Source organism: Ochotona curzoniae, unplaced genomic scaffold (assembly GCF_017591425.1).
Source record: "Ochotona curzoniae isolate NIBS_2020 unplaced genomic scaffold, NIBS_Ocur_1.0 contig_3368, whole genome shotgun sequence".
Lineage (NCBI taxonomy): Eukaryota > Metazoa > Chordata > Mammalia > Lagomorpha > Ochotonidae > Ochotona > Ochotona curzoniae.
In genome coordinates this window covers 3081663-3101447 of record NW_024465837.1, presented here as the reverse complement: position 1 = coordinate 3101447, position 19785 = coordinate 3081663, and the positions used below count along the sequence as shown (strand labels likewise).

The 19785-nt window shown below is 41.1% G+C and overlaps 1 protein-coding gene across 1 annotated transcript in view; it reads right to left on the bottom strand.

Moving 5' to 3' along the window:
• The window catches only part of NT5DC1 (5'-nucleotidase domain containing 1), a 117303-nt gene that overhangs the window by 17660 nt on the left and 79858 nt on the right, over positions 1 to 19785 (bottom strand). Inside the window, exons 7-8 of the mRNA XM_040979972.1 lie at positions 6698 to 6872; positions 5718 to 5815 (exon numbers count right to left, since the gene is read on the bottom strand). Of these exons, the coding sequence (XP_040835906.1) occupies positions 5718 to 5815; positions 6698 to 6872 (273 nt within the window). The remainder of the gene's footprint in view (positions 1 to 5717; positions 5816 to 6697; positions 6873 to 19785) is intronic.

Sequence of the window (19785 nt, the reverse complement as noted above, 5' to 3'; positions counted from 1 at the left end):
GGAAATGCTTCGTGTGATTGATCCTGAAAATTTTATAAAAGATATTACAATGGTTAAAACAAGTGACAAATGGCAGTTTGTGCTAGAAGTATCTTAAGAAAGTTGGAGGAGGGGTTAAGAGGCTTCACTGAAAGCCAGGCAGAGATGAGATTTCCAAGTGAGATTAAACAGAGCTTTGATGCACTGGCTATGAAATGGTAAAAGTACGGAGGATTCTAGCCAGGGCAATTTAATGGTTGACTAGGAAAAGAAGGTACACAAAGTGACTGGTTTCTGGGTAACATAATGTCCACCGAGTGCACCTGCAGGAGGAAATACGCCTAAGACGACGGAGAGTGCGGGGGAGGAGGTGCGCTAGCAGTAACTGAAGTCAGGGGTTCAGGGACAGCGATTGGCTAATGCTTCCCTCAGTGGGGGAGGGAGAGTGGGCAACATTAGACATTGCAGTGAACAAGACAAACATGGCCTCTCCCTAACAGATGTGTAATTTTGCAATACAGAGATACTGTGGAGCACTAGTCAGGCAGCAGCACACGTGATGTGGAACAGTTTGTGCAAAGGGCTCTGGGCCTCCAAATTGTCCTTCAGGGTTGCCAGGAATTGGTGGGGGGAAGAGTGGAAGGATTCAGCCCCCACCCCCCACCCCCGCGTCTCCTGGCAACGCTGGCCTGCCCCTGCTACCATGACAACCGCTGACGTCACATCTGTGCGACTCGTTGGGGCGGAGTGGGGGCGCATACGCACTGCGCTTCTCGATTGTCCGTTTTCTTCTGATTTTATTTTTTTAAAGATTTATTTATTTTTTATTACAAAGTCAGATATATAGAGAGGAGGAGAGACAGTGAGAAAGATCTTCCGTCCGATGATTCACTCCCCAAGTGAGCTGCAACGGCCGGTGCTGCGCCAATCCGAAGCCGGGAACCAGGAACTTCCTCCAGGTCTCCCACGCGGGTGCAGGGTCCCAAGGCTTTGGGCCATCCTCGACTGCTTTCCCAGTCCACAAGCAGGGAGCTGGAAGGGAAGCGGGGCTGCCGGGATAGAACCGGCGCCCATATGGGATCCCGGGCCTGCTCGGTGAGGACTTTAGCCGGTAGGCCATGCCCCCGGGTCCCGTTTTCTTCTGATTTTAATCAGTCGATGTAATTTCGATATCGATGAAGGTCATAATGGCAGGCCTACGGGTATTGGCGTTGTTTCCTAACACCAGCTGCACTGGAGGTGGCTTGAGGTTTACCGGGCTCGATGGAGCCGGAGTGACCGTTTCGGAAGCAGTGTGATAGCCGGTGCCTGAAGGGCTGGCGCACCAGTTCGTACAAGGAATGGTGGCAAACCCGATAAAACTAAAACGCGGGTCAGATACGAAGGGAAAGGAAAATGGACCATGACTGACTTTCCTAGCCTGGTTAAGCGCCCTGTTTGGAAAGGTTACTACCACCACTGTGGGAGGAGGGGTGTGCCAAGATGGCGTAACTCTTCGGGACGCATCGCAATTCACGGGACTTGTGTTCTGGGCTGCAGAGTGCAGAAGACAGAAAACGGCTCTGGGAGGCAGGGAAAAGTGAAGCTGGGCTGTAGGAAATTGTGAGTCAGCCACGGGTGAGAAGTAGGACGTGGACGGGCAGCCGGAGGAGAGAGGGGAGCCGCAGACAGAAGGTTGCTCCAAGAGGAAGGACAGAAAGCAGCCGCGCGAGTGCCTCAGGCACAAGAGCTGGGCAGCAGCATGGGCATCCAAGCCAGAACGCAGGGAACTCGGGATCTTCCAAGAGGGGAAGAATGCTCCTCTGTTAACAGTTCTAGCAACCATTTTAATAAGTTTAAATGCAACCGGCTATTTCGGGTTAACGCTAAAAAATCTGATTCATTGTATGACCCACTGATACCATGGAGTCCCGTTTGTTCGGAGGTCCCGAGGCATTCCAGAATAGTCAGCAACAATAATGGGGGTAGGACTGTGGTTCTTCACCAACAAGACTTTTCATCTTTGAAACCACATAAAGACAAAGGCAGATTGCTTTTCAAAACTCAAATTGTAAGATTTTTTAGGATAGGACTCTGAAAGCACCAACAACAAAAGCCTGGGAAAGCAGTAGATGATGGCCCAAAGCCTTAGGACCCTGCACTTGCATGGGAGACTCAGAAGAAGCTCCTGGCCTCAGACTGGCTCAGCTTTGGCCATTGTGGCCACTTGGGGAGCAACCACCAGATGGAAGATCTTTGTCTCTGTCGTTCTCTCTGTTGATCTGCCCTTCCAATAAAAATAAATAAATCTTTAAAAAAATACTGTGCAAAATATACTATCTTTGTCAGCATCACTCAATGCAATCATGATGTCCAACACATTAAACAATGGCTTACAGGCTAGTGCTGTGGTATAGTGGGTAAAACTGCCACCCGGGATGCCAAAATCCAATCCATGCCTGGGCACTGCTGGCTACTCCACTTCTGTTCTCGCTCCATGACAATGGTCTGAGGAAAGCAGCATAGGATGATACAAGTGCATGAACCCCTGCACCATGTCAGAAACCCAGATGAAGCTCTTGGCCTTGGCTTCGCCCAGTACTGGCCACTGCACACATCTGGGGAATGAACCAACATACGGAAGATCTCTTCTGGTCTCTTTCTATAATTCTCAATTTCAAATAAATGAATACATATTTTTAAAAAATGGTACACATTAATGTGCATTGCTTTCTCTTGGTGTGTGTGCTTGTATTTGTTAGCATTCATATACTTTCTGAACATTACCAATTAGATAATTCATAGCTTAAAATAGATAATCCATAGCTTATAATTAGTATGTTGAAAAATGAATTGCTTTTAAAAATGTTTATTTGAGAGGCACAGAGATAAACTGACTAAACCAAAATTATTCTGATATATTATTGGTGCACTCCTTAAATACCGAGGCTTCCAGATCACGGATGAAGTAACACTCGCCTTCTTTCCTTCTAATTCCATCTACTTCCTCCCCAGGGTCATCAGGCAGAATCACAGGCCTCTTCCCCGTCACTGTGATACGATGGAACTGCTCCGTTTCTGGGCCTTCAAACTTGCTTCTGCCATAGCCAGGAACACTAGTCCTCTGCTTTTCTGACTGCTCATCATCAGGGCTTACATGGTAAGTTTCCTTACTCGATCTTTTCCAACAGGTCTTCCCCAGCTGGCCTCTCTGAGGATGCACCCCCCCAACCCTCTAATCAGATGGTTATAACCTTCATGACATAAGCCTCAATCTGTAGTCAGCCCTTGTACCTAATGAAATGCACGACCCTGCTTCAGCAAGGATCCCTTGGTGCTTGACACCTGCTACACTGAACTTAGACTTCACAGTTCCTGAGCCCATTAGTGAAGAGTGGTCTAAGCGACTGTCAATTGCCTGGCACCATGTCAGGCTTTTTGCTACCAAAAAGTAGAAATTCAAAGCAAATAGGGCCTGGCGGTGTGGCCTAGTGGCTAAAGTTCTCGTGTTCAATGCACCGGGATCCCATATGGGTGCCAGTTCTAATCCCAGCTGCTCCACTTCCCATCCAGCTCCCTGCTTGTGGCCTGGGAAAACAGTTGAGGATGGCCCAAACCTTGAGACTCTGCACCCGTGTGGGAGACCTGGAAGAAGTTCCTGGATCCTGGCTTCGGATCGGCATAGCAACGGCCTTGCACTCACTTGGGGAGTGAATCATCGGACAAAAGACCTTTCTCACTGTCTCTCTTCCTCTCTGTATATCTGACTTTGTAATAAAAATTTTTTAAAATCTTAAAGAAATTCAAAGCAAATAACTCTGAATTTTCATATTAAGGAACAGTGTGCAATTTTGATTCATGTGCACAAGTTTTTGGGGGATTTTAAGTTTCGTTCTAAAATACAGTAAGGTGTGGCTGTGGAAAAGTAAGGAGAAATGTATATTAAATATTGTTTCAGCTTGGCTCTGAATGTTTATATATTGCCAAGTGCCTGAATCAAAATGAATAAATTACAAAGCATCTATTACAGTGGTTGCTTTTGGGTACAGGCATATTATATGCTTATATAACACATTCAAGATTTTTTTTTATATAAAAGATGTATCTATTTGAAAGGCAGAGTTACAGAAAGAAAGAGGGAGAGACAGAAATCTCTTCCATCCAAATGGGTCACAACAATCAGCCTTGGGAGAGGCAAAACTAGGAGCCAGGAGTCTCTACCATGTCTCTCACATGGGTACAGGGGCCAAAGACCATAAGCCATCTTCCGCTGCTTTCCCAGGCTTATTAGCAGGGAGATAGACTGGAAATGGAGCAGCCAGGACTTGCATGCACACCCAATATGGGATGATGGCATTGCGGGCAGAAACATATGCCACAACACTGGCTTCTAATTCTGTTCTTTTAAATATAGCTGGACTTGGAATAAGTTTGTAATTTTTATTTGATAACTATATCCATTCATATGTATTTATAGTTCTTTCAACTTCCAGTCATTCCTAGACTTATTATACACATTTATTAAAGAGAAATGAATGGTTCTCAAATGTCACCCTATCACTAAGTATCTTTGACACCCCATGAAATAGAAACAAAAGACTCAACAGGTAACAATGCAACAGATAAAAACTTAATGCCTTTCAGTCTCCCCAACTACCATCCTGCATTCCTCCTTATGCTTTGTTTTTCCATTTTGTAGGTTTATTCAAGCAGCTTTTAGACATTTGGTACCATGAGTAGTCACACTGCTGTCATTCATTTTCATCTGCACAATTTGTTTACTTTCTTCATTCAACCTTTTTCCATACCAACCTCTTCTATACAAGTGGTAATTCTCACACTCTTCCTTGAAGGCCTTTCCTGGTCCCCAGAAAGAGAACTGTTTCATTTGCTCTGATCCTTACACACTCTGCAGTCACTTCTATTAAAAAAGCAACCCATTCTGGGGCCCGTGCCATCGCGAGGTAGGCTAACATGCCTATGGCCTGAACTCCCATGAGACCCAAAAGAAGCTCCTGCCTCCTGGCTTTTAGTCAGCTCAATTCCAGCTGTTGCAGCCACTGGGGAGTTAAATTAATAGATGGAAGCTCTCTCTCTGTCTCTCCTTCTCTCTGTAACTCTTCCTTTTAAATAATTTTTAAAAAAGATTTTATTTTTAACTAATTCTAACTTACTATAATTAATTCATCATTCCATTGTTTGAGGCATTTAGTTAGGCTCTAAAAATCAAAAGCCCATGATCTTCACTTTTATCTAAGTTACTTTTTGAAATGCAAAGCAATGTGTATGTATGTGTGTCTTGTATTGAGAGAGAGAGAGAGAGAGAAAGAGGGTGAGCGAGCAAGCAGAGGAAGCAAGCTTTCGTCTGCTAGTTCATTCCCTAAAGGTCTGCAACAGGTGCGGCTGGGTCAGGCTGCAGCCAGGAGTCTGAGTTTCCCACATGTGTTGTGGGAGCTCAAGTACTTAGGCTGTCATAGGTTCCCCATCAGGATGTAACTGGATCAGTCAAGTACTCCAATGAGGGGCGTGTACATCCTAGGCTATGGCTTCACTGCCATGCCACAACGTCCACCCTGTTGTTCGTTTTTAGTCGGGAGAGGCTGTCATGCAAACAAATAATGACAATAAATGATAGCGCAAAACTTACGATAAACAGGGGTATTTTATAATCTCTTTTCCCCATTAAGGGGAAAGAAGACACTGTACTGCACTTGCTAGCCAAGAGGTACATAGGAGGAAAAAAGAAAGAACACACTCACTCAGCGTCCAGAAAGGCCTCTGACTTGGTACATGGGAGAAGAAACCCGGCTTCAGCGCATTTGTAATCACAACGTCAAAGAGATCAGCAAAATCATTCCTGAAAAGCAACAACATTTCTCATAAATTGATTCTAAGCAATTAGAAATGGACCATACCAAACAGAACATAATGTTTGTCTATTTTACCACAATATCATATCTGTCCTCATCAACTTTTACATGCTTCCTGTTTTACACATTTGAGGCTGAATGATGCACTGCAGAGAGAAGGTGGCTGAGTGCGAGTCTTCCTGACAGCTGTTTGAATTATAAACATAAGCATAACCAAAACAACACAGCAGCACACTGATCTAGGTCCCCGCTGGTTTTCTCAGGATTATTAAGACAGACCTCACACTGGAGATGCAATACTTACCTTGTATCCCAGAACTTTCTTTTTTTTAACAAGTCAAATCCACAGTAAATAGACAACAAAAAGGGTTATGTTATCTATGTTAATGAAAAAGGAATTGAAAGCACAGTGTGTGTCCTGAAGCAGGGCTCCACCGTCAGGGACGTCTCCCAAGTTATCTAAGATTTCGAGCTTGGTTCACCTCAAGGATTTCACGCCTCAGCCCTGCTCAGCAGAAAAGGCATTCACAGATTCTATCACAGAACAAATGAAATCCACACAGGGAAAGCAGGAGGCTAAAAAGCAGGGAGAGCTCAGCTTTGAGGCCCACCCTTGCACCATGGTCATGACAGTTCTGTGCCTTCTGAAACTTCAGAAACTGTTGGGAGAGCTCTTCTATTCCAGGATAGAAGCTTGCCTTGACCACAGATGTACTCTGGTCTTGCACACAGAAGTGACATAAGGATTAACTTATGAAACTTACCACTGGCTCTGCCGTGCCTGTTGTTACCTAGGCTACACCACTCAACATCCTCTCATACCATTTTTACTATGCCAGTTGGTGAAAACAACTGAACTTGTCACATACCCGAGGATATATTCGCAGAGAAGTCTGCAATAATCACTATGAGAACTGGTAATTAGCAAAAGAATTTTCCCAGCATTCTTCAGCTGCCGAAGCCACTTTCTTACAGATTCGGGACATCTGTGTAAATATTTGCCTGGATATCTTTTTATTTCTGGAAAATAGAGTCCACAGTTTTCTGAAAGATAAAAATATCAAGAGATTTCTTTTAAAATTTTTTCCTAACTTTTTCAAGCAAGTCAAATCCTTGTAAAGCTACAGATAAAAGGATCAAAACTTGAGAATCCAGCAATGATAGCAACACTACCTTTTTGCCTTTTACCTAAAACGCAATCAGCAGTATCAACAGTTATAAAAGTACTATATTTGAAAGGAAGGGAGGGAGGGGAGAGAGAGAGAGTTCGATCCATCGGCTCATCAAAGCCAAAATTGGGAGCGAAGAGTTACAGCTATCGCCAGCCACGGCATACCCAGAATGCGCTTCAGGAAGCTGGAACTGAGAATAACGCTAGGACTTGGACCCAGGCACTCCAGGACAGGATGTGGTCTTCCCAAGTGGAATCTTAGCTGCTCAGCCAAATACCCACCGCAGTTCCATTGGCATTTTTTAACTCAGAAAAAGTTATCGCCTTAAAATATTAATTGATTAAAGTTCCTTCATTCATTTAACACGTATATGCTGAATGTAGCGAAACACAGATACTCGGATTGAAGACCAGGGACACATCTTTGGCATGAAGCATCTGAAAGAGAGCTGCCGGCACCCCATCAGATGGGAGCATGTCCCAGGAGGGAGGGCTGGCTGGCCCGCGAGCCGCTGAGGTGTCTAAAGGGAAAACAAGCGAGAGAGCATCACAGCTGACAGTCGCTGTTGAAGGGCGTCAATCACTCGGCTGGGCCTTTGGTGAGTCTACAAGTGTAGGCTGAACCGAGTGGCAGCTGATGGCAATATATGCAAGATGCCCCGGGCAGCATGATCCACCGGGCTGGATACAGCACCTTGAAAATGGCGAGTTTTACAGGAGATGAGGGCAGATTCAGGAAAAGTGCTCACAGATTCACAAAGCACTTTGGAAACTCTGTTCTCGGAGGACGCTGCTACCAAGAGGCAGATCAAAAGGATCCAAGTTCTCACTCACTGGCTAGGAGGACGACACACTCCTGGAAGCAAAGCTTAAAGAGCTTCTACTGAATGACAGGCTGAAACACCTGGACACAGACCGCACCTGTTAGCTCTGTCCACTGTCACGCCCTTATAATAACCAAAGTGAAAGTTATGCTTAAAGAATATCAGGATGGGAAAGAAGTCTTTAGGTAAATCAATCAAATAACAGTGAAAGATACTAAATATTACTGTCTGAGTGTCCATGCCTACACCTCAATTTCTCCTTCCAGGGCTGTGTGCCCAGGGCTTAGCTGGCCCCGGAGCTGTATGGATCTGACAGAGGACCTCCTTTGCACTCTCAGGGACTCCTGTTTGGGAGCGTGCAGGGGACCCAGGCATGGCCAATGAGTCCCAAGTAGGACTCCTGCCTGGGGATTCTGAAGTAAGGTAAACTGTCCCATAAAAATGAAACCTGCAAAGGCGGCAGGCTCCCTTCTTCCACTGCTGGACTTTGTCACACTTTCAAGTTCCGCACAACACTGCAGCAGGTATTGATGGCACAAAGCACAAGCTTGATATCCAGGATGGCAGAGTGGAAACATGAAAGGAACCTGGGTCCATGATGACATCACTGGGTATCTCATTAAGTTGCTGAGCCACTGGAAGTACCATATTTATATATTGAATATATATATTATATGTAATACATATATTCCGAAAACTTCGCTTACTTTTCCTTAGTTATGTGTGTTTAATGCCATCTAGTGGTCAAAGATATACATTACTATTAAAAAGTTAGCACCCAAAGAAACACACTTGGACTTAATGTATTAAAGAATTTCATTTAGATATTAAGAAATTGATTTTTATTGTAAAAACACAAGTGAAATACTGTATTTTAAAGTTTTATCTAGATTACTTGTATCTACTAATCAGCCTAATTCAGAAGAATGCAAACATAACAATTCAATGACAGAAAATTATTCTCTGATGCATTAATAAGCGTTTCCTGGTTTTATTCGCAAGTCAGGCTGAAAATGAACAGACTAAAAAAGACAAACCTTGTACAACTAGATACCCAGTGGTGAATTATTAATTGGTCAACTATAGAAGATTTACTATTATTCTGGTTAAATATTTTTGTTGGCTCCTCGTCATCACAAATACGCAGTCATCTTACTGCAGTAGATCCAGCTACTGAACCAAAAAGATATGTTGAACATAAAACAGCAAACTCTACTTGACCAGTAAGTAATCTCTCAAAAGATATTTCAAAAATGAAATATACATTACTATATGAAATACACAGACTTTTCTGATCAGCAAAGAGCAGAGATTCAATGTAGCAATAACTAAATTAGTGCAGGCTCAGGAACAGTTACAGCTGGTCACAACAGGTAACAATGATTTATAACATAACGAAACTGAGACTGACAAAATGCCGCTTCATCTTTTATCCAAGTCTTCCCACCTAAATATCCTTCTGTCTTTTCATCTTTAACCCACAAAGAAATCATGTTTCATTATGATTCTGAAAGATTAAAAATAATTGGCTAGTGAGGAAGTTGGATCTGAGGTAAAAGGAATGGTTTCACTTGTTCTTAACTCACAAAAGCAGTGCTTTTATTTTTATTATTTCACTTAACCTTCAAAAGAATTCTATCTACTGTCACCTTATATAATTCATTTTCCTGTCTTTTTTATCCTTCTTATAAGATGTGGTATTTTTATGTCCAGATGGGATTAAAAGTAAATATTTCAATGAGCTGCTTCTAAAGAATAAAAGTCTAACCTGCTTATGTTAAAATTTTAGTTAATATGGCATAATGGAAATAATAGCAACTGCCTGATAGCCACACAAAATGGCTCACATGGATCAACTGGGACTTAGGGACCTCTTGTGGTAAAAGGAAATTAGTACAACTGGAAGTATTAAAAATGCGGGTTTAGTTTAATAACTGCACCGCATCACTATTTCTATCATCAACAAACAAGCCAGCACTTCTCCTGTTAACTGCACCATGACTGCGCAGGAGACCCGTGCCCCGCGGTGGTGACGCTGCTGCCCAAGAGGATTAGAGCTGCTGGGCTTGCAGGGAAACGAACTCCTCCACGTAGGCCTCTGGCTAAGGTCGGCTGCTGTTCCTCCACAGAACATTATTTACGAAAGATTTCAACATTTACAACCTTCACAACTTACAGACAGCATGGTCCTGAACACCTAACGTGTTTGGCCAAGAACTACTGAATGTGTCTGCCGTGGAGATGAGACAACGAATTCTCAGGAAAAAAAAAAACAAACTCAGCTCTGCTTTGGCTAAAAAATACTGCAATATTTCTTGGAGAATGAAATGATTTTTTTTGGTTTATTTATAGGAACCAAAGAATGAAGTTAAAATTGAATACTAAAGTTTTCTGTTTATGACTGGGGTATTTTTTTTTAACCTACATAATACTTTATGTACATAAAGAAATCTAGATCAAGTAAAGTGAGAACATTTATGCCAAATACCATGCTTGGAAGGCATTCAAATAAGAACTGGAAAATAAAAAAAATAATGCATTGAGAATCACAATTTGCAATATTTGTTTTTTAAACAATGTTTGACCTCTATTGCTGTTACTTGATTCACATGTTAGCACTCTACTTCAAAGATTCTAAGTTAATTGATTTGGGCTGGGGACATAATAGTGCCTTTTTAAAAAAAAGATTCCTAAGTAATACTAATTTGATGCTACAATTAAGAATTAGTTCTCCAAAATATAAGGATTAGTACTTTTACCATTGGAATATGTATTTAGTGCCTGCCTACTGGAAATATAGGCTCTGAGAGGGCAAATATTTCTGGATTTTATAATATCTATTATCTGACACATTACCTTGAACATAGAAGGCAATGAATGAATACCAATTCCTGATTATGTTAAAAGTCACGGCAGCTGATGAAATTGAAAGCATTTATTCTTTATGCCCACTAAGCAGGGATTCCAGATCTAGTTTAGTATTCTAATTATAGAACAACGGATTGCATATCTGTAACTAGAGATTCCTGGATGGGGGAGGATGACATAGGACTGAGACAAAAATGACTTCAATAGGGACTGGTGTTGTGGAGCGGTAGAAAAGTCAGTGTCTGTGATGCTGGCTTGAGCCTGGCTGCGCCACTTCTAATCCAGCTGCCTGCTAATGTGCTTGTCCTCGTCCACTGCCTGGGACACCTGGAAGAAGCTCCTGGCTTTGGTCAGGCTCAGTCCTGGCTGTTGTGGTCGTGTGGACAGTGAACCAGCAAATGGAAGATCTTTCTGTATAACTCTGGCTTTCCAATAAATAAGATAAATATTTTAAAATACTATTAAACAGTTCAAATGGGGTAAGACACGTCAAAGAGACTCCTCGATGTCTCCAATGCTAGTTCACTGGCAGACCTTGGACCCCAGAGTTTCTTGCTATAAATGGGGATTCCATTATCAGTGTCAAAACAGTTTTGTATTTTCATGCCTTTGTAAGGGGTTACCTGTGTTCTCTAAAAGGTCACCACTACCACCAGTGCCACATTATTTTCTATTTGGTCTAGTGAATCACCCTGTAGACATCAGACTTTATAAACTTAATTTTTTTTTTCCTAAGATGCCAGAGTGAGTTATTATAAAGGCCCTAGTTTCCATTTTTTCTAACATGGTTATTAGAAGGATATTGTATTCATAGAAAAAAAAGAACATAAATCTAGAGGGGTTTTAGTAGCTCCCCCCAATTATTTATTTGACACAGAGAGAGGGATCTTCCTTCCACTGCTTCACTCCCTAAATGCCCCCGTCAGTGAGGCTGGCCCAGGACAAACGTCTATACCTCATACAACACAGTCACATAGCTATTTTAATGAGGAATCATTAATCTGTTTACTTCTATACTACAATCAATTACATCACAGATTTTGCTTAATATTATGTAACAAATCTGGCAATAGAACAGAGTGCACATGAATCTTCGCCCGCTAAACCTCATCGTTTACACGTCCAAATCCGTGTATTTTCAATCTAACTTAACTGGAGATCACTGTGCTAGTAACTTGTGTACAGGAGTAAAAATCAAATGTTTTCGGTATACTTGTTTAGTTCTTTGTTAACTATAGAATTTACACCTGCAAACATATTACATCAAGTAGGAACCTCGCTCCCATTCATCAATGTTGTACATCAGTGGGGACCAACATCACACTATACTACAACCAAGACCTGCAATAAGTACCCTTATGAGGTTTTTGTTCTGCAGCTGTAACATGTTTTGAAAAGAACTGTTTTTACTCTCACGTTTACGTTTCTGATGTCAGCCAAGCAGCACGGGATTAATAATTCTACCAGTAAGTGTGTACTCAGAAAGAACTACGAGGCAAGAGTTAACAGACGAGTATAAAGGCCAGAGGTTAGTAAATGACAACGCGTGGGGTATGAATGAGTTTTATATCTTGAAATGGTTAAATGGCAATGCTTCAAAAATTTGTAAGAAATGGCATGAAAAACTAAGTTTATTTTTGTGCAAAAGTGTTTGAAATCCATGCACAGGAGGGGTCTTATTCAAGTGCATAGAAAATACATATTAAAAAAAAAAGGCCTGGATTTCAAATTATGTTGCCCCAAAATATAGTTTGCAATCCAGAAAGATGTGAAACCTAAGTGTGTTTTGTGCCTCTCAATAAAATGTTTCCAAGGTTTAGCTGGTCAGCTTGTTAACTTACCCTCAGCAGCGGCTACAGCAAGACACTTGCTATGAGCTAAGGGTTTGCAATATTTCCCTTGCTGCAGCCAGAAAAAGCAGAAAGATCCGAAAAATGCCTATGATGACACAATGATGTCATCAAAAGCAGCTAAAGAGCCTGTAGCTTGATATGAATGACGTCACTATGGCCTAAACAGTCTTAGGAATTAGCTACATAGCAAATAGGCATGTTTTCTTTGGTACCACAAGTTACACATATCTTTAATTCTTCAGTAAAATCTGGGGCAGATCTGAGGGGGTTAGTTTGAAGTAGATGCATTTTAGACTGCCTCATATGTTTCAAAACTTGTTACTTCATTAAAAATTAAAGGTATTTTATTAATTGTCATACGTAAAATAGTTTCTGAATGTATGAAGGTACCTCAAAAAGTCCATGGAAGACATTAAAAATTAAATTTATTTTGGTTCAAACATTTTTGAAAATCACAGTTTTTTACAATGCACATTTTCCATGAACTTCTGGAAGACCCTTCCTATTTGCGTAACACAGAATCATCTTGGAAGGCTTTCAGCAGAAGTTGGCCTACTGACTGCTTATCCTGATTTGAAACTTTTATCTCCTCCAGAGAAGAGACTAGAAAAAACAAAACTATAATGAGACACCTCCCGGCAGAGCAGGCTCAGACATGTGCCAATGACCTTAAAAAAAAAAGTTATAGTTGATTTCTCTAGCTCTGAGCACAGAGAACTGTAAGAGGACAAAAGAATCATAAGTGATCAGACTATTTCATTTTCAAATGAAAGGAGTTGTCAACATAAATCCAGAGAACTTGAAGCCGTGGAATTGCCCAATATCTAAGAGGAAGCATTAATAATGCAGCTTAATTCAGGCAAATATTTTACAATTGCTCAGCAGATGTTAGCCACAAACACTCACTGGGCTATGTGTACTCAATGAAAAAAAATGTGAATGCAACGAAAACTACAGATCTCATCGATGACCAATAACAATTCATCTGTAAATTATCACAAAGAAAAATGTTTCTTTGTCTAAAACAATAACTCTACCGAAAAATGTCAAAAGGAGTTTCATAATAGAGCAGGGTTGGAGGGGTGGGAAACAAGTAAGCAGTTAAGTTGAGTAGCAATAGACTGCCTATCCATCCTACTGAAAGCTGCATAGTCCAGAATAGCTCTGTATTACAGTGAACGTACAGCAGCAAGCACCTTGCAGGATGTGGTCCCTACTGCTCTCTACCGGGCAGCATGGATTCAAATTAGAAAGTCTTGAGCCAAGACTACATGGTATAATCTATATGCTAAGAGATTCAGTCACTCAGACTTTGCTGGCTTACCTGTGAAATGACACTAACAGGACCCACCTCATCAGGTAACTATGCAGATAATAAAATGCTGCAGTTGAAATACTCAGCACAGAGCTGGGAGCACACACCTGGTACTGTGTTAGTTAGTTTTTCTTCTCCAAGGACTCCCACCTTGCTTGAGTACAGGCAGATAATGATCCATAAAATGCTAGGAGCCACACTGCATCATGCCATTCGTCTGCCTGGGCTCAAAATGCAAGACACCACTGGATCATGTCCATGAGTGGCAAATACTGCTTCATGTTAACATCCCTTCTCACAGAGCAGAGGACTGTCACATGGGTGCTGGCACCTCAGGATTGTATCACCCAGACTCCTCACAGTGCTTTAATGACTAATCTCATTATAGCAAAATTCTCCTTATGATTATTATGCACAGTTCCTTGTACACAGCATTTTTTAAGGTTCATACATACAAGCAATATCTGTTTATTCCATATTGACATTTCTAATTTTAATAATCAAATGTGAGTTTCTTCTATGATGGCTACGACATAATAAATTTTTCAGTTTTGCCAATGTCACTGGTGGAAATGAGTATCTCATTTTTACTTTATCTAGCATTTTCCAGAACACTAATACAGTAAAGCACATTTTTTGAGTCCTTTCATACTTTCAAAGCCAAAACTGAAAATGAAGAAAGCACTGATCTACCTCCACTCCCCGCTCCCAAATTACGGAATTCAACTGGGCAAATTTATGTCAAACTCACATGTCAAATTATCTTAAAAATCATATTTAAGAATTCACCAATCATTCTGGGAACACTTGGAAAATGCCAGTATTGTGGACTCTTTAAGGATTCCTTATCCCATAAAAAAATCTTCAGGCTCAATTGCTTCACTGCAGTACTATACTACAAAATATACTGCCCAAAGTGGATTAGGTCTCTGGCCACTGTCTTCAAAGGTGTTTCTGATTTGGCCTATGGGAAGTGGGAATAGGTGCACTTGAAGATCACTGTGCTTAAGCAGTGAAACCAAGGCACAGCCAGACACTGGCTTGCCCTGAAGGACAAACTAATGTTATATTTACAGCAGCAGAACATTAAAATATGGGAGAATATCAAGTCACAGTCAGGATAGTGTGACTTTCAGATCAAGTCTCCCACAATGTAGACTTGAGGAATTGTTGGTCAGTATCCACTAGAATTGGAAATACGCACCCCATTACCCTGTAAGGTAGCAATTTCACTCTTCGAGATGTAAAAGTAACATGAAGATGAGCATGCAAAAACACATGGAAATGATATCTATGAAGCATATTTTTGTAACAGCTTCCAATTAAATTATTCTAAATATCTACCAGTAACTGCAAAATAGGTGAATGAATTGTAGCATAGATAAAAATGGTATGCCACAAAGCCATGAATGTGCATGACTATTACAGCCAATAACAGGGTTCATGCTAAATGATTATAATGTTGAGAAAAGGAAAGTCAGATTCAACATATTAAATAATTCTACTTATACTGAACATATATTAAATAATTCTACTTACACTAAAAAAATCAGACAAATTTGTCTATGGTGTTAAATATCTCTCCAGGTAAGACATTTTGGCAAAAGGGAACACAAAAAGGGTTCTAGAAGTGAAGAAAAAAATTTTGGCTGAAAAATATGTGCATATTTCATGCCAGGATCCGATATGGGCATTGGTTCGTGTCCTGGATGTTCCACTTCTCTTCCAGCTCCCTGCTTGTGGCCTGGAAAAGCAGTCAAGGACGGCCCAAAGCCTTGGGATCCTAAACCTGCTTGGGAGACTTAGAAGAAACTCCTGGCTTCTGGCTTCAGACAGGCTCAGCTCCGGCTGTTCTGGCCACTTGGAGAGTGAACCATTGGATGGAAGACGTTGCTCTCTGTACCTTCTTCTCACAGTATATCTGACTTTCCAATAGAAATAAATAGATCTTTCAAAAAAGTGTACATATTTAATAGTAATGTTTATAACATTAACAATAGGGAACTAATATAATAGTTGCTTTTTGTTTTTAAAGATTTATTAACTTGAAAGTTAGAGCTACAGGAACAGAACTGTTTTACCTGTTTTTAAAAGATTTTAAAATTTATTTTAAAGGCAGTGTTACACAGAGAAGGAAAGACAGAGAGATCTTCATTAGCTGGTTCACTATCCTAAAGGCCACAAAAGTTGGGCTGGCTTGGAACAAAACTGAGACAGGAGATTCATCCAGGTCTGCCATGTGGATGAGTTTGTCTGATGCTGTCCCCCCGCCCCCCCCCCCCCCCCAGGCCATCAGCAGGGAGCCGGATCAGGGAGCTGGATCAGCAGTAGGACAGCAAGGACTTGAACCAGCATCAACACAGAATGCCAGGGTTGTAGATGGCGTCTTAATCCATTACACCACAACGCTGGTCCCTAAGAGACTTTTCATTTTCTGGTTCACTCTCCTAAATGGTCACAATGGCCAAAATAGCCAGGCTGAAGCCACGAGCTTCATCTGAGCCTCCTATATGGGTGGCAGAGACTCAAGGACTTGGACCAGTTTCCACTGCTTTCCCAGGTGCATTAGCAGGGAGCTGGATGTGAACTGGAGCAGCTGGAACTTGGACCAGCACCTTCACTAGAAGCTGGCTTGTCAGGTAACAGCTTAACCCACTGTATGACAACTCAGACCCAGGAATTGGGGTGACAGTTTTAGGACCATGAAAATGTACCCAAGAAACAGAGTAGAAACTGGTTCTACAGCAAAATGAGACTCAGTGTTTCTATGTAACATTGTTAGGCTGTTCCACATAGCCAGTCAAAAATTCGGTAATTTATATGTTCAAATTTGCATAAAATTTTAGAGTAACTTCACTATTTCCTACTATTCAGCATAAGAAATGTTTTTCTTATTTCCCAAGCAAGAGAAAAAGCTGTTTACTAAACCCAATAAAAAAACAAAAACAAAAACAAAAATCCATTGGTATTAAGAAGTCAACAACATGCTCGGAGAAGACAGTTTCTTATGGGAAAATGCTTCTCCCTCTTCCACTTTTCCACACCTCCTTGTTGTCCTAGTAACACCTGCTACTTCTGTACTTTCCTCACTCCTTGTGATTTTCCTTCTTAAGGAAATGTTAGGTAATTCAACATGGTCACTTTTTCTGATTTTCTCCATACATCTTGTCAATGTTCTTGCTCAATTAAACAACAGTAATGAAAACAGCAACTTTCATTGTGTTAATACTTTAAGGTTTATCTGCAATACGTTTACAAATTCCAAACCACAGTTTTCCTCTCCCCAGGAAAGGAAATCATCATGTGACTAGGTTTTTGTCTAGCTCTGTAAAGGCCATTTCATCCAGATTGCTGAACTTAGTAGGCATCAAATAATAGATTTGCATCTCTAAAAGAAAAAAGTGCTTTGTTTTTAGAACTGAAGAAATAAACCTCTTGCCAATAATAATTTGCTAAAGGTTTAGACTCTTAAACATAGAATCAAGGACATTTTAGATCGCTCTTCTCATTTTCTCCCAAAATGAGTATGTGAATTAAACTCAGTGACTTTTACCTTTTAGAGCTAAGATGTGTAAGTAGGGAGAAACTTAAAACAAATTAGGTCTTGCCAGTGATCTACATATTCCCAATGTCCTAAGCATATTCTTAAACATAATTTCCTCAAAAATAATGGCCAAGTGTACACAAGCACCACCAAGATCCGTATACAAGAAGAACCTGTGTCATGGCTGAGGAGTCCTACAATGGCTACACTTGTGCTAGCAGGTCACTAGTCACAGGTAGCTATTTCAAGTTAAGAAAAATTAAATGATATTTAAAAGTCAGTTCCTACAACACCTCAGTGCTCAGAGCCACAAGTGGCTGGTGGTCACCTCAATGGATGAGACAGTTATAGACTATTTCATCACTGTAGGAAGTTCTATGGGGCAGCTCCACTCTAGGTCTAAGTGAACTCGAGTCCACGGTTCTAAAATTATCAAATGTGGCTGTATAAAAACTACAGTGTGGTGCTTGGATCAAAATAACAAGTAAACATGATTTGGTCTGAAAATAGGGCATTTTAAAAATAAGTGATAATTATAATCATGAAAGCATGCCAAGGTGGCAGTGCAAGTTGGTAGCACACACTGCCTGGAATCAGATGGCAAAGGCTTTTCTAGCTGTTCCAGTTTCACGTCTGCATCTTCAACTGTTCGAAGTGCCTCTATACCAACTTCCCTACTTTCTGGGTGGGATGGGATGTCCAACAAACATAAGTAATAAAAACATTTTGTAGAGTGGTAAGCATATACTGTTTATCTGATTATTTTTATGTCAAATGACACTCCAGATGCCATCAAACATCACTGGAAAACATTCACCTTTCTGAGGTGCTCAGAACCAAGATGCATTACTAAGGTAATTCCATAACAGTCACAGGTCATAAGAGGGAAACTTAACTAGTGAATCCTCTATTATCAAGAGACTATAGATACATACAGCAGGTGAGTTCTAAACTCAATTCCCATAATCCACAATGTTCAAATTCACACAGGACCGTAAACCCAGAAGACAGACAATATCGCTCACTGAAATAAAGATGACAGCAATGTTTAAACTACATGGCTTGGTATTATGACTACAGCAGAAAGGCAAGAACACCACATAGGTAACTAGTAGCAGTTGTCCACATCCAAGTCTCTTAAGCTCTCAAAGATGCTACGCACACTGGTTGGCCCATTGTGAAGCATCTCCTTATCCCACATTCCTATCCTGCACACATCCAATGCACAACCTGCTGGGAATGTTTGCGCTTCACCCCTCAGGTTCAAAGGGATGATGTCATGGTGCCTACCCAGTTTTTTCCATTCCTCCTCAAGGCAACAAATGCAGAGAGGGAACCGTTCAGACCTTGGTTACAAGGAAACAACTAAAAAGGTGTTTGCAATTCTGGTGGGGTGGTGGTGCAGAGGGGAGTACACGTGAAGATGGGCTGCCATGGGATTTATGCCAAGACAGTGAAGCAGTAACGTGTGTTACTCTTCAGCCTCTTGAGTTAGAAACCTAAAACTGTCCCAAGCAAGCTGAAGGAGAAATCAAGTATGACCATTAAAGACATTAAACACCCCCACAGGATGAAGCTGGGGAGAGACCCATAAAGTGAAGTATAAGCTAAGGGAATTATATCATAGAGTTTAAAGATCTCCTTCTGTGTGAAAATAATCACAATCGGTGATGATAATGCCTTAGCATTACGAACCCTACTTTTTTCTACAAATATTTAGAATAGTTTTGTATAAAAATTTACATAACACAATACAGAAAATTCTTACAAATCTCATCTAGTTTCCATAGTAACACTTTTATTATTGTACCTTTATCATAATTAAATAACATAGATACAATATGAATGACAGTCTACATTAAAAATTTACTTGTTTTTTCAAATTGAGAAAGAGACAGATCTGCCATTCTCTAGCTCTCTCTCCACATACCCACAACAGCTAGGGCTGGGCCAGGCCAAAGACCGGAAACAGGCCTGGTGGGGGGAGTTGAGGGATTCAAGTGCCTGCGGAATACAGGCGGGACGTCCTCTGACTGGAACCTGTCGCATGTCTCAGGATCATGTTGGGGTTACAGAGTTTGATGAGCAAGAACATAAACATGCAGTGCTGTTCTCATCATACTCCATCAAAGGTGCACACGACATCGCTGTTGTGCTGACCTTGAATGGTAGGCTGGGCAGTATCTGCCACGTGTCCTTATTTAAAGTTACTCTTTCTTTTCTTTTCCTATTGAAAGAAGTTCTTTGTACATCTCACACTTGACTGGGGAGTTATGTCCCATCCCCTTTAAGGTTTTTAATGTCTGCATACATTTTTCTAGCATGGGAAATTAGTCCCTTCTGTTTTACTTGGACAAACACTTTCATCTGCTAGTTCACCCC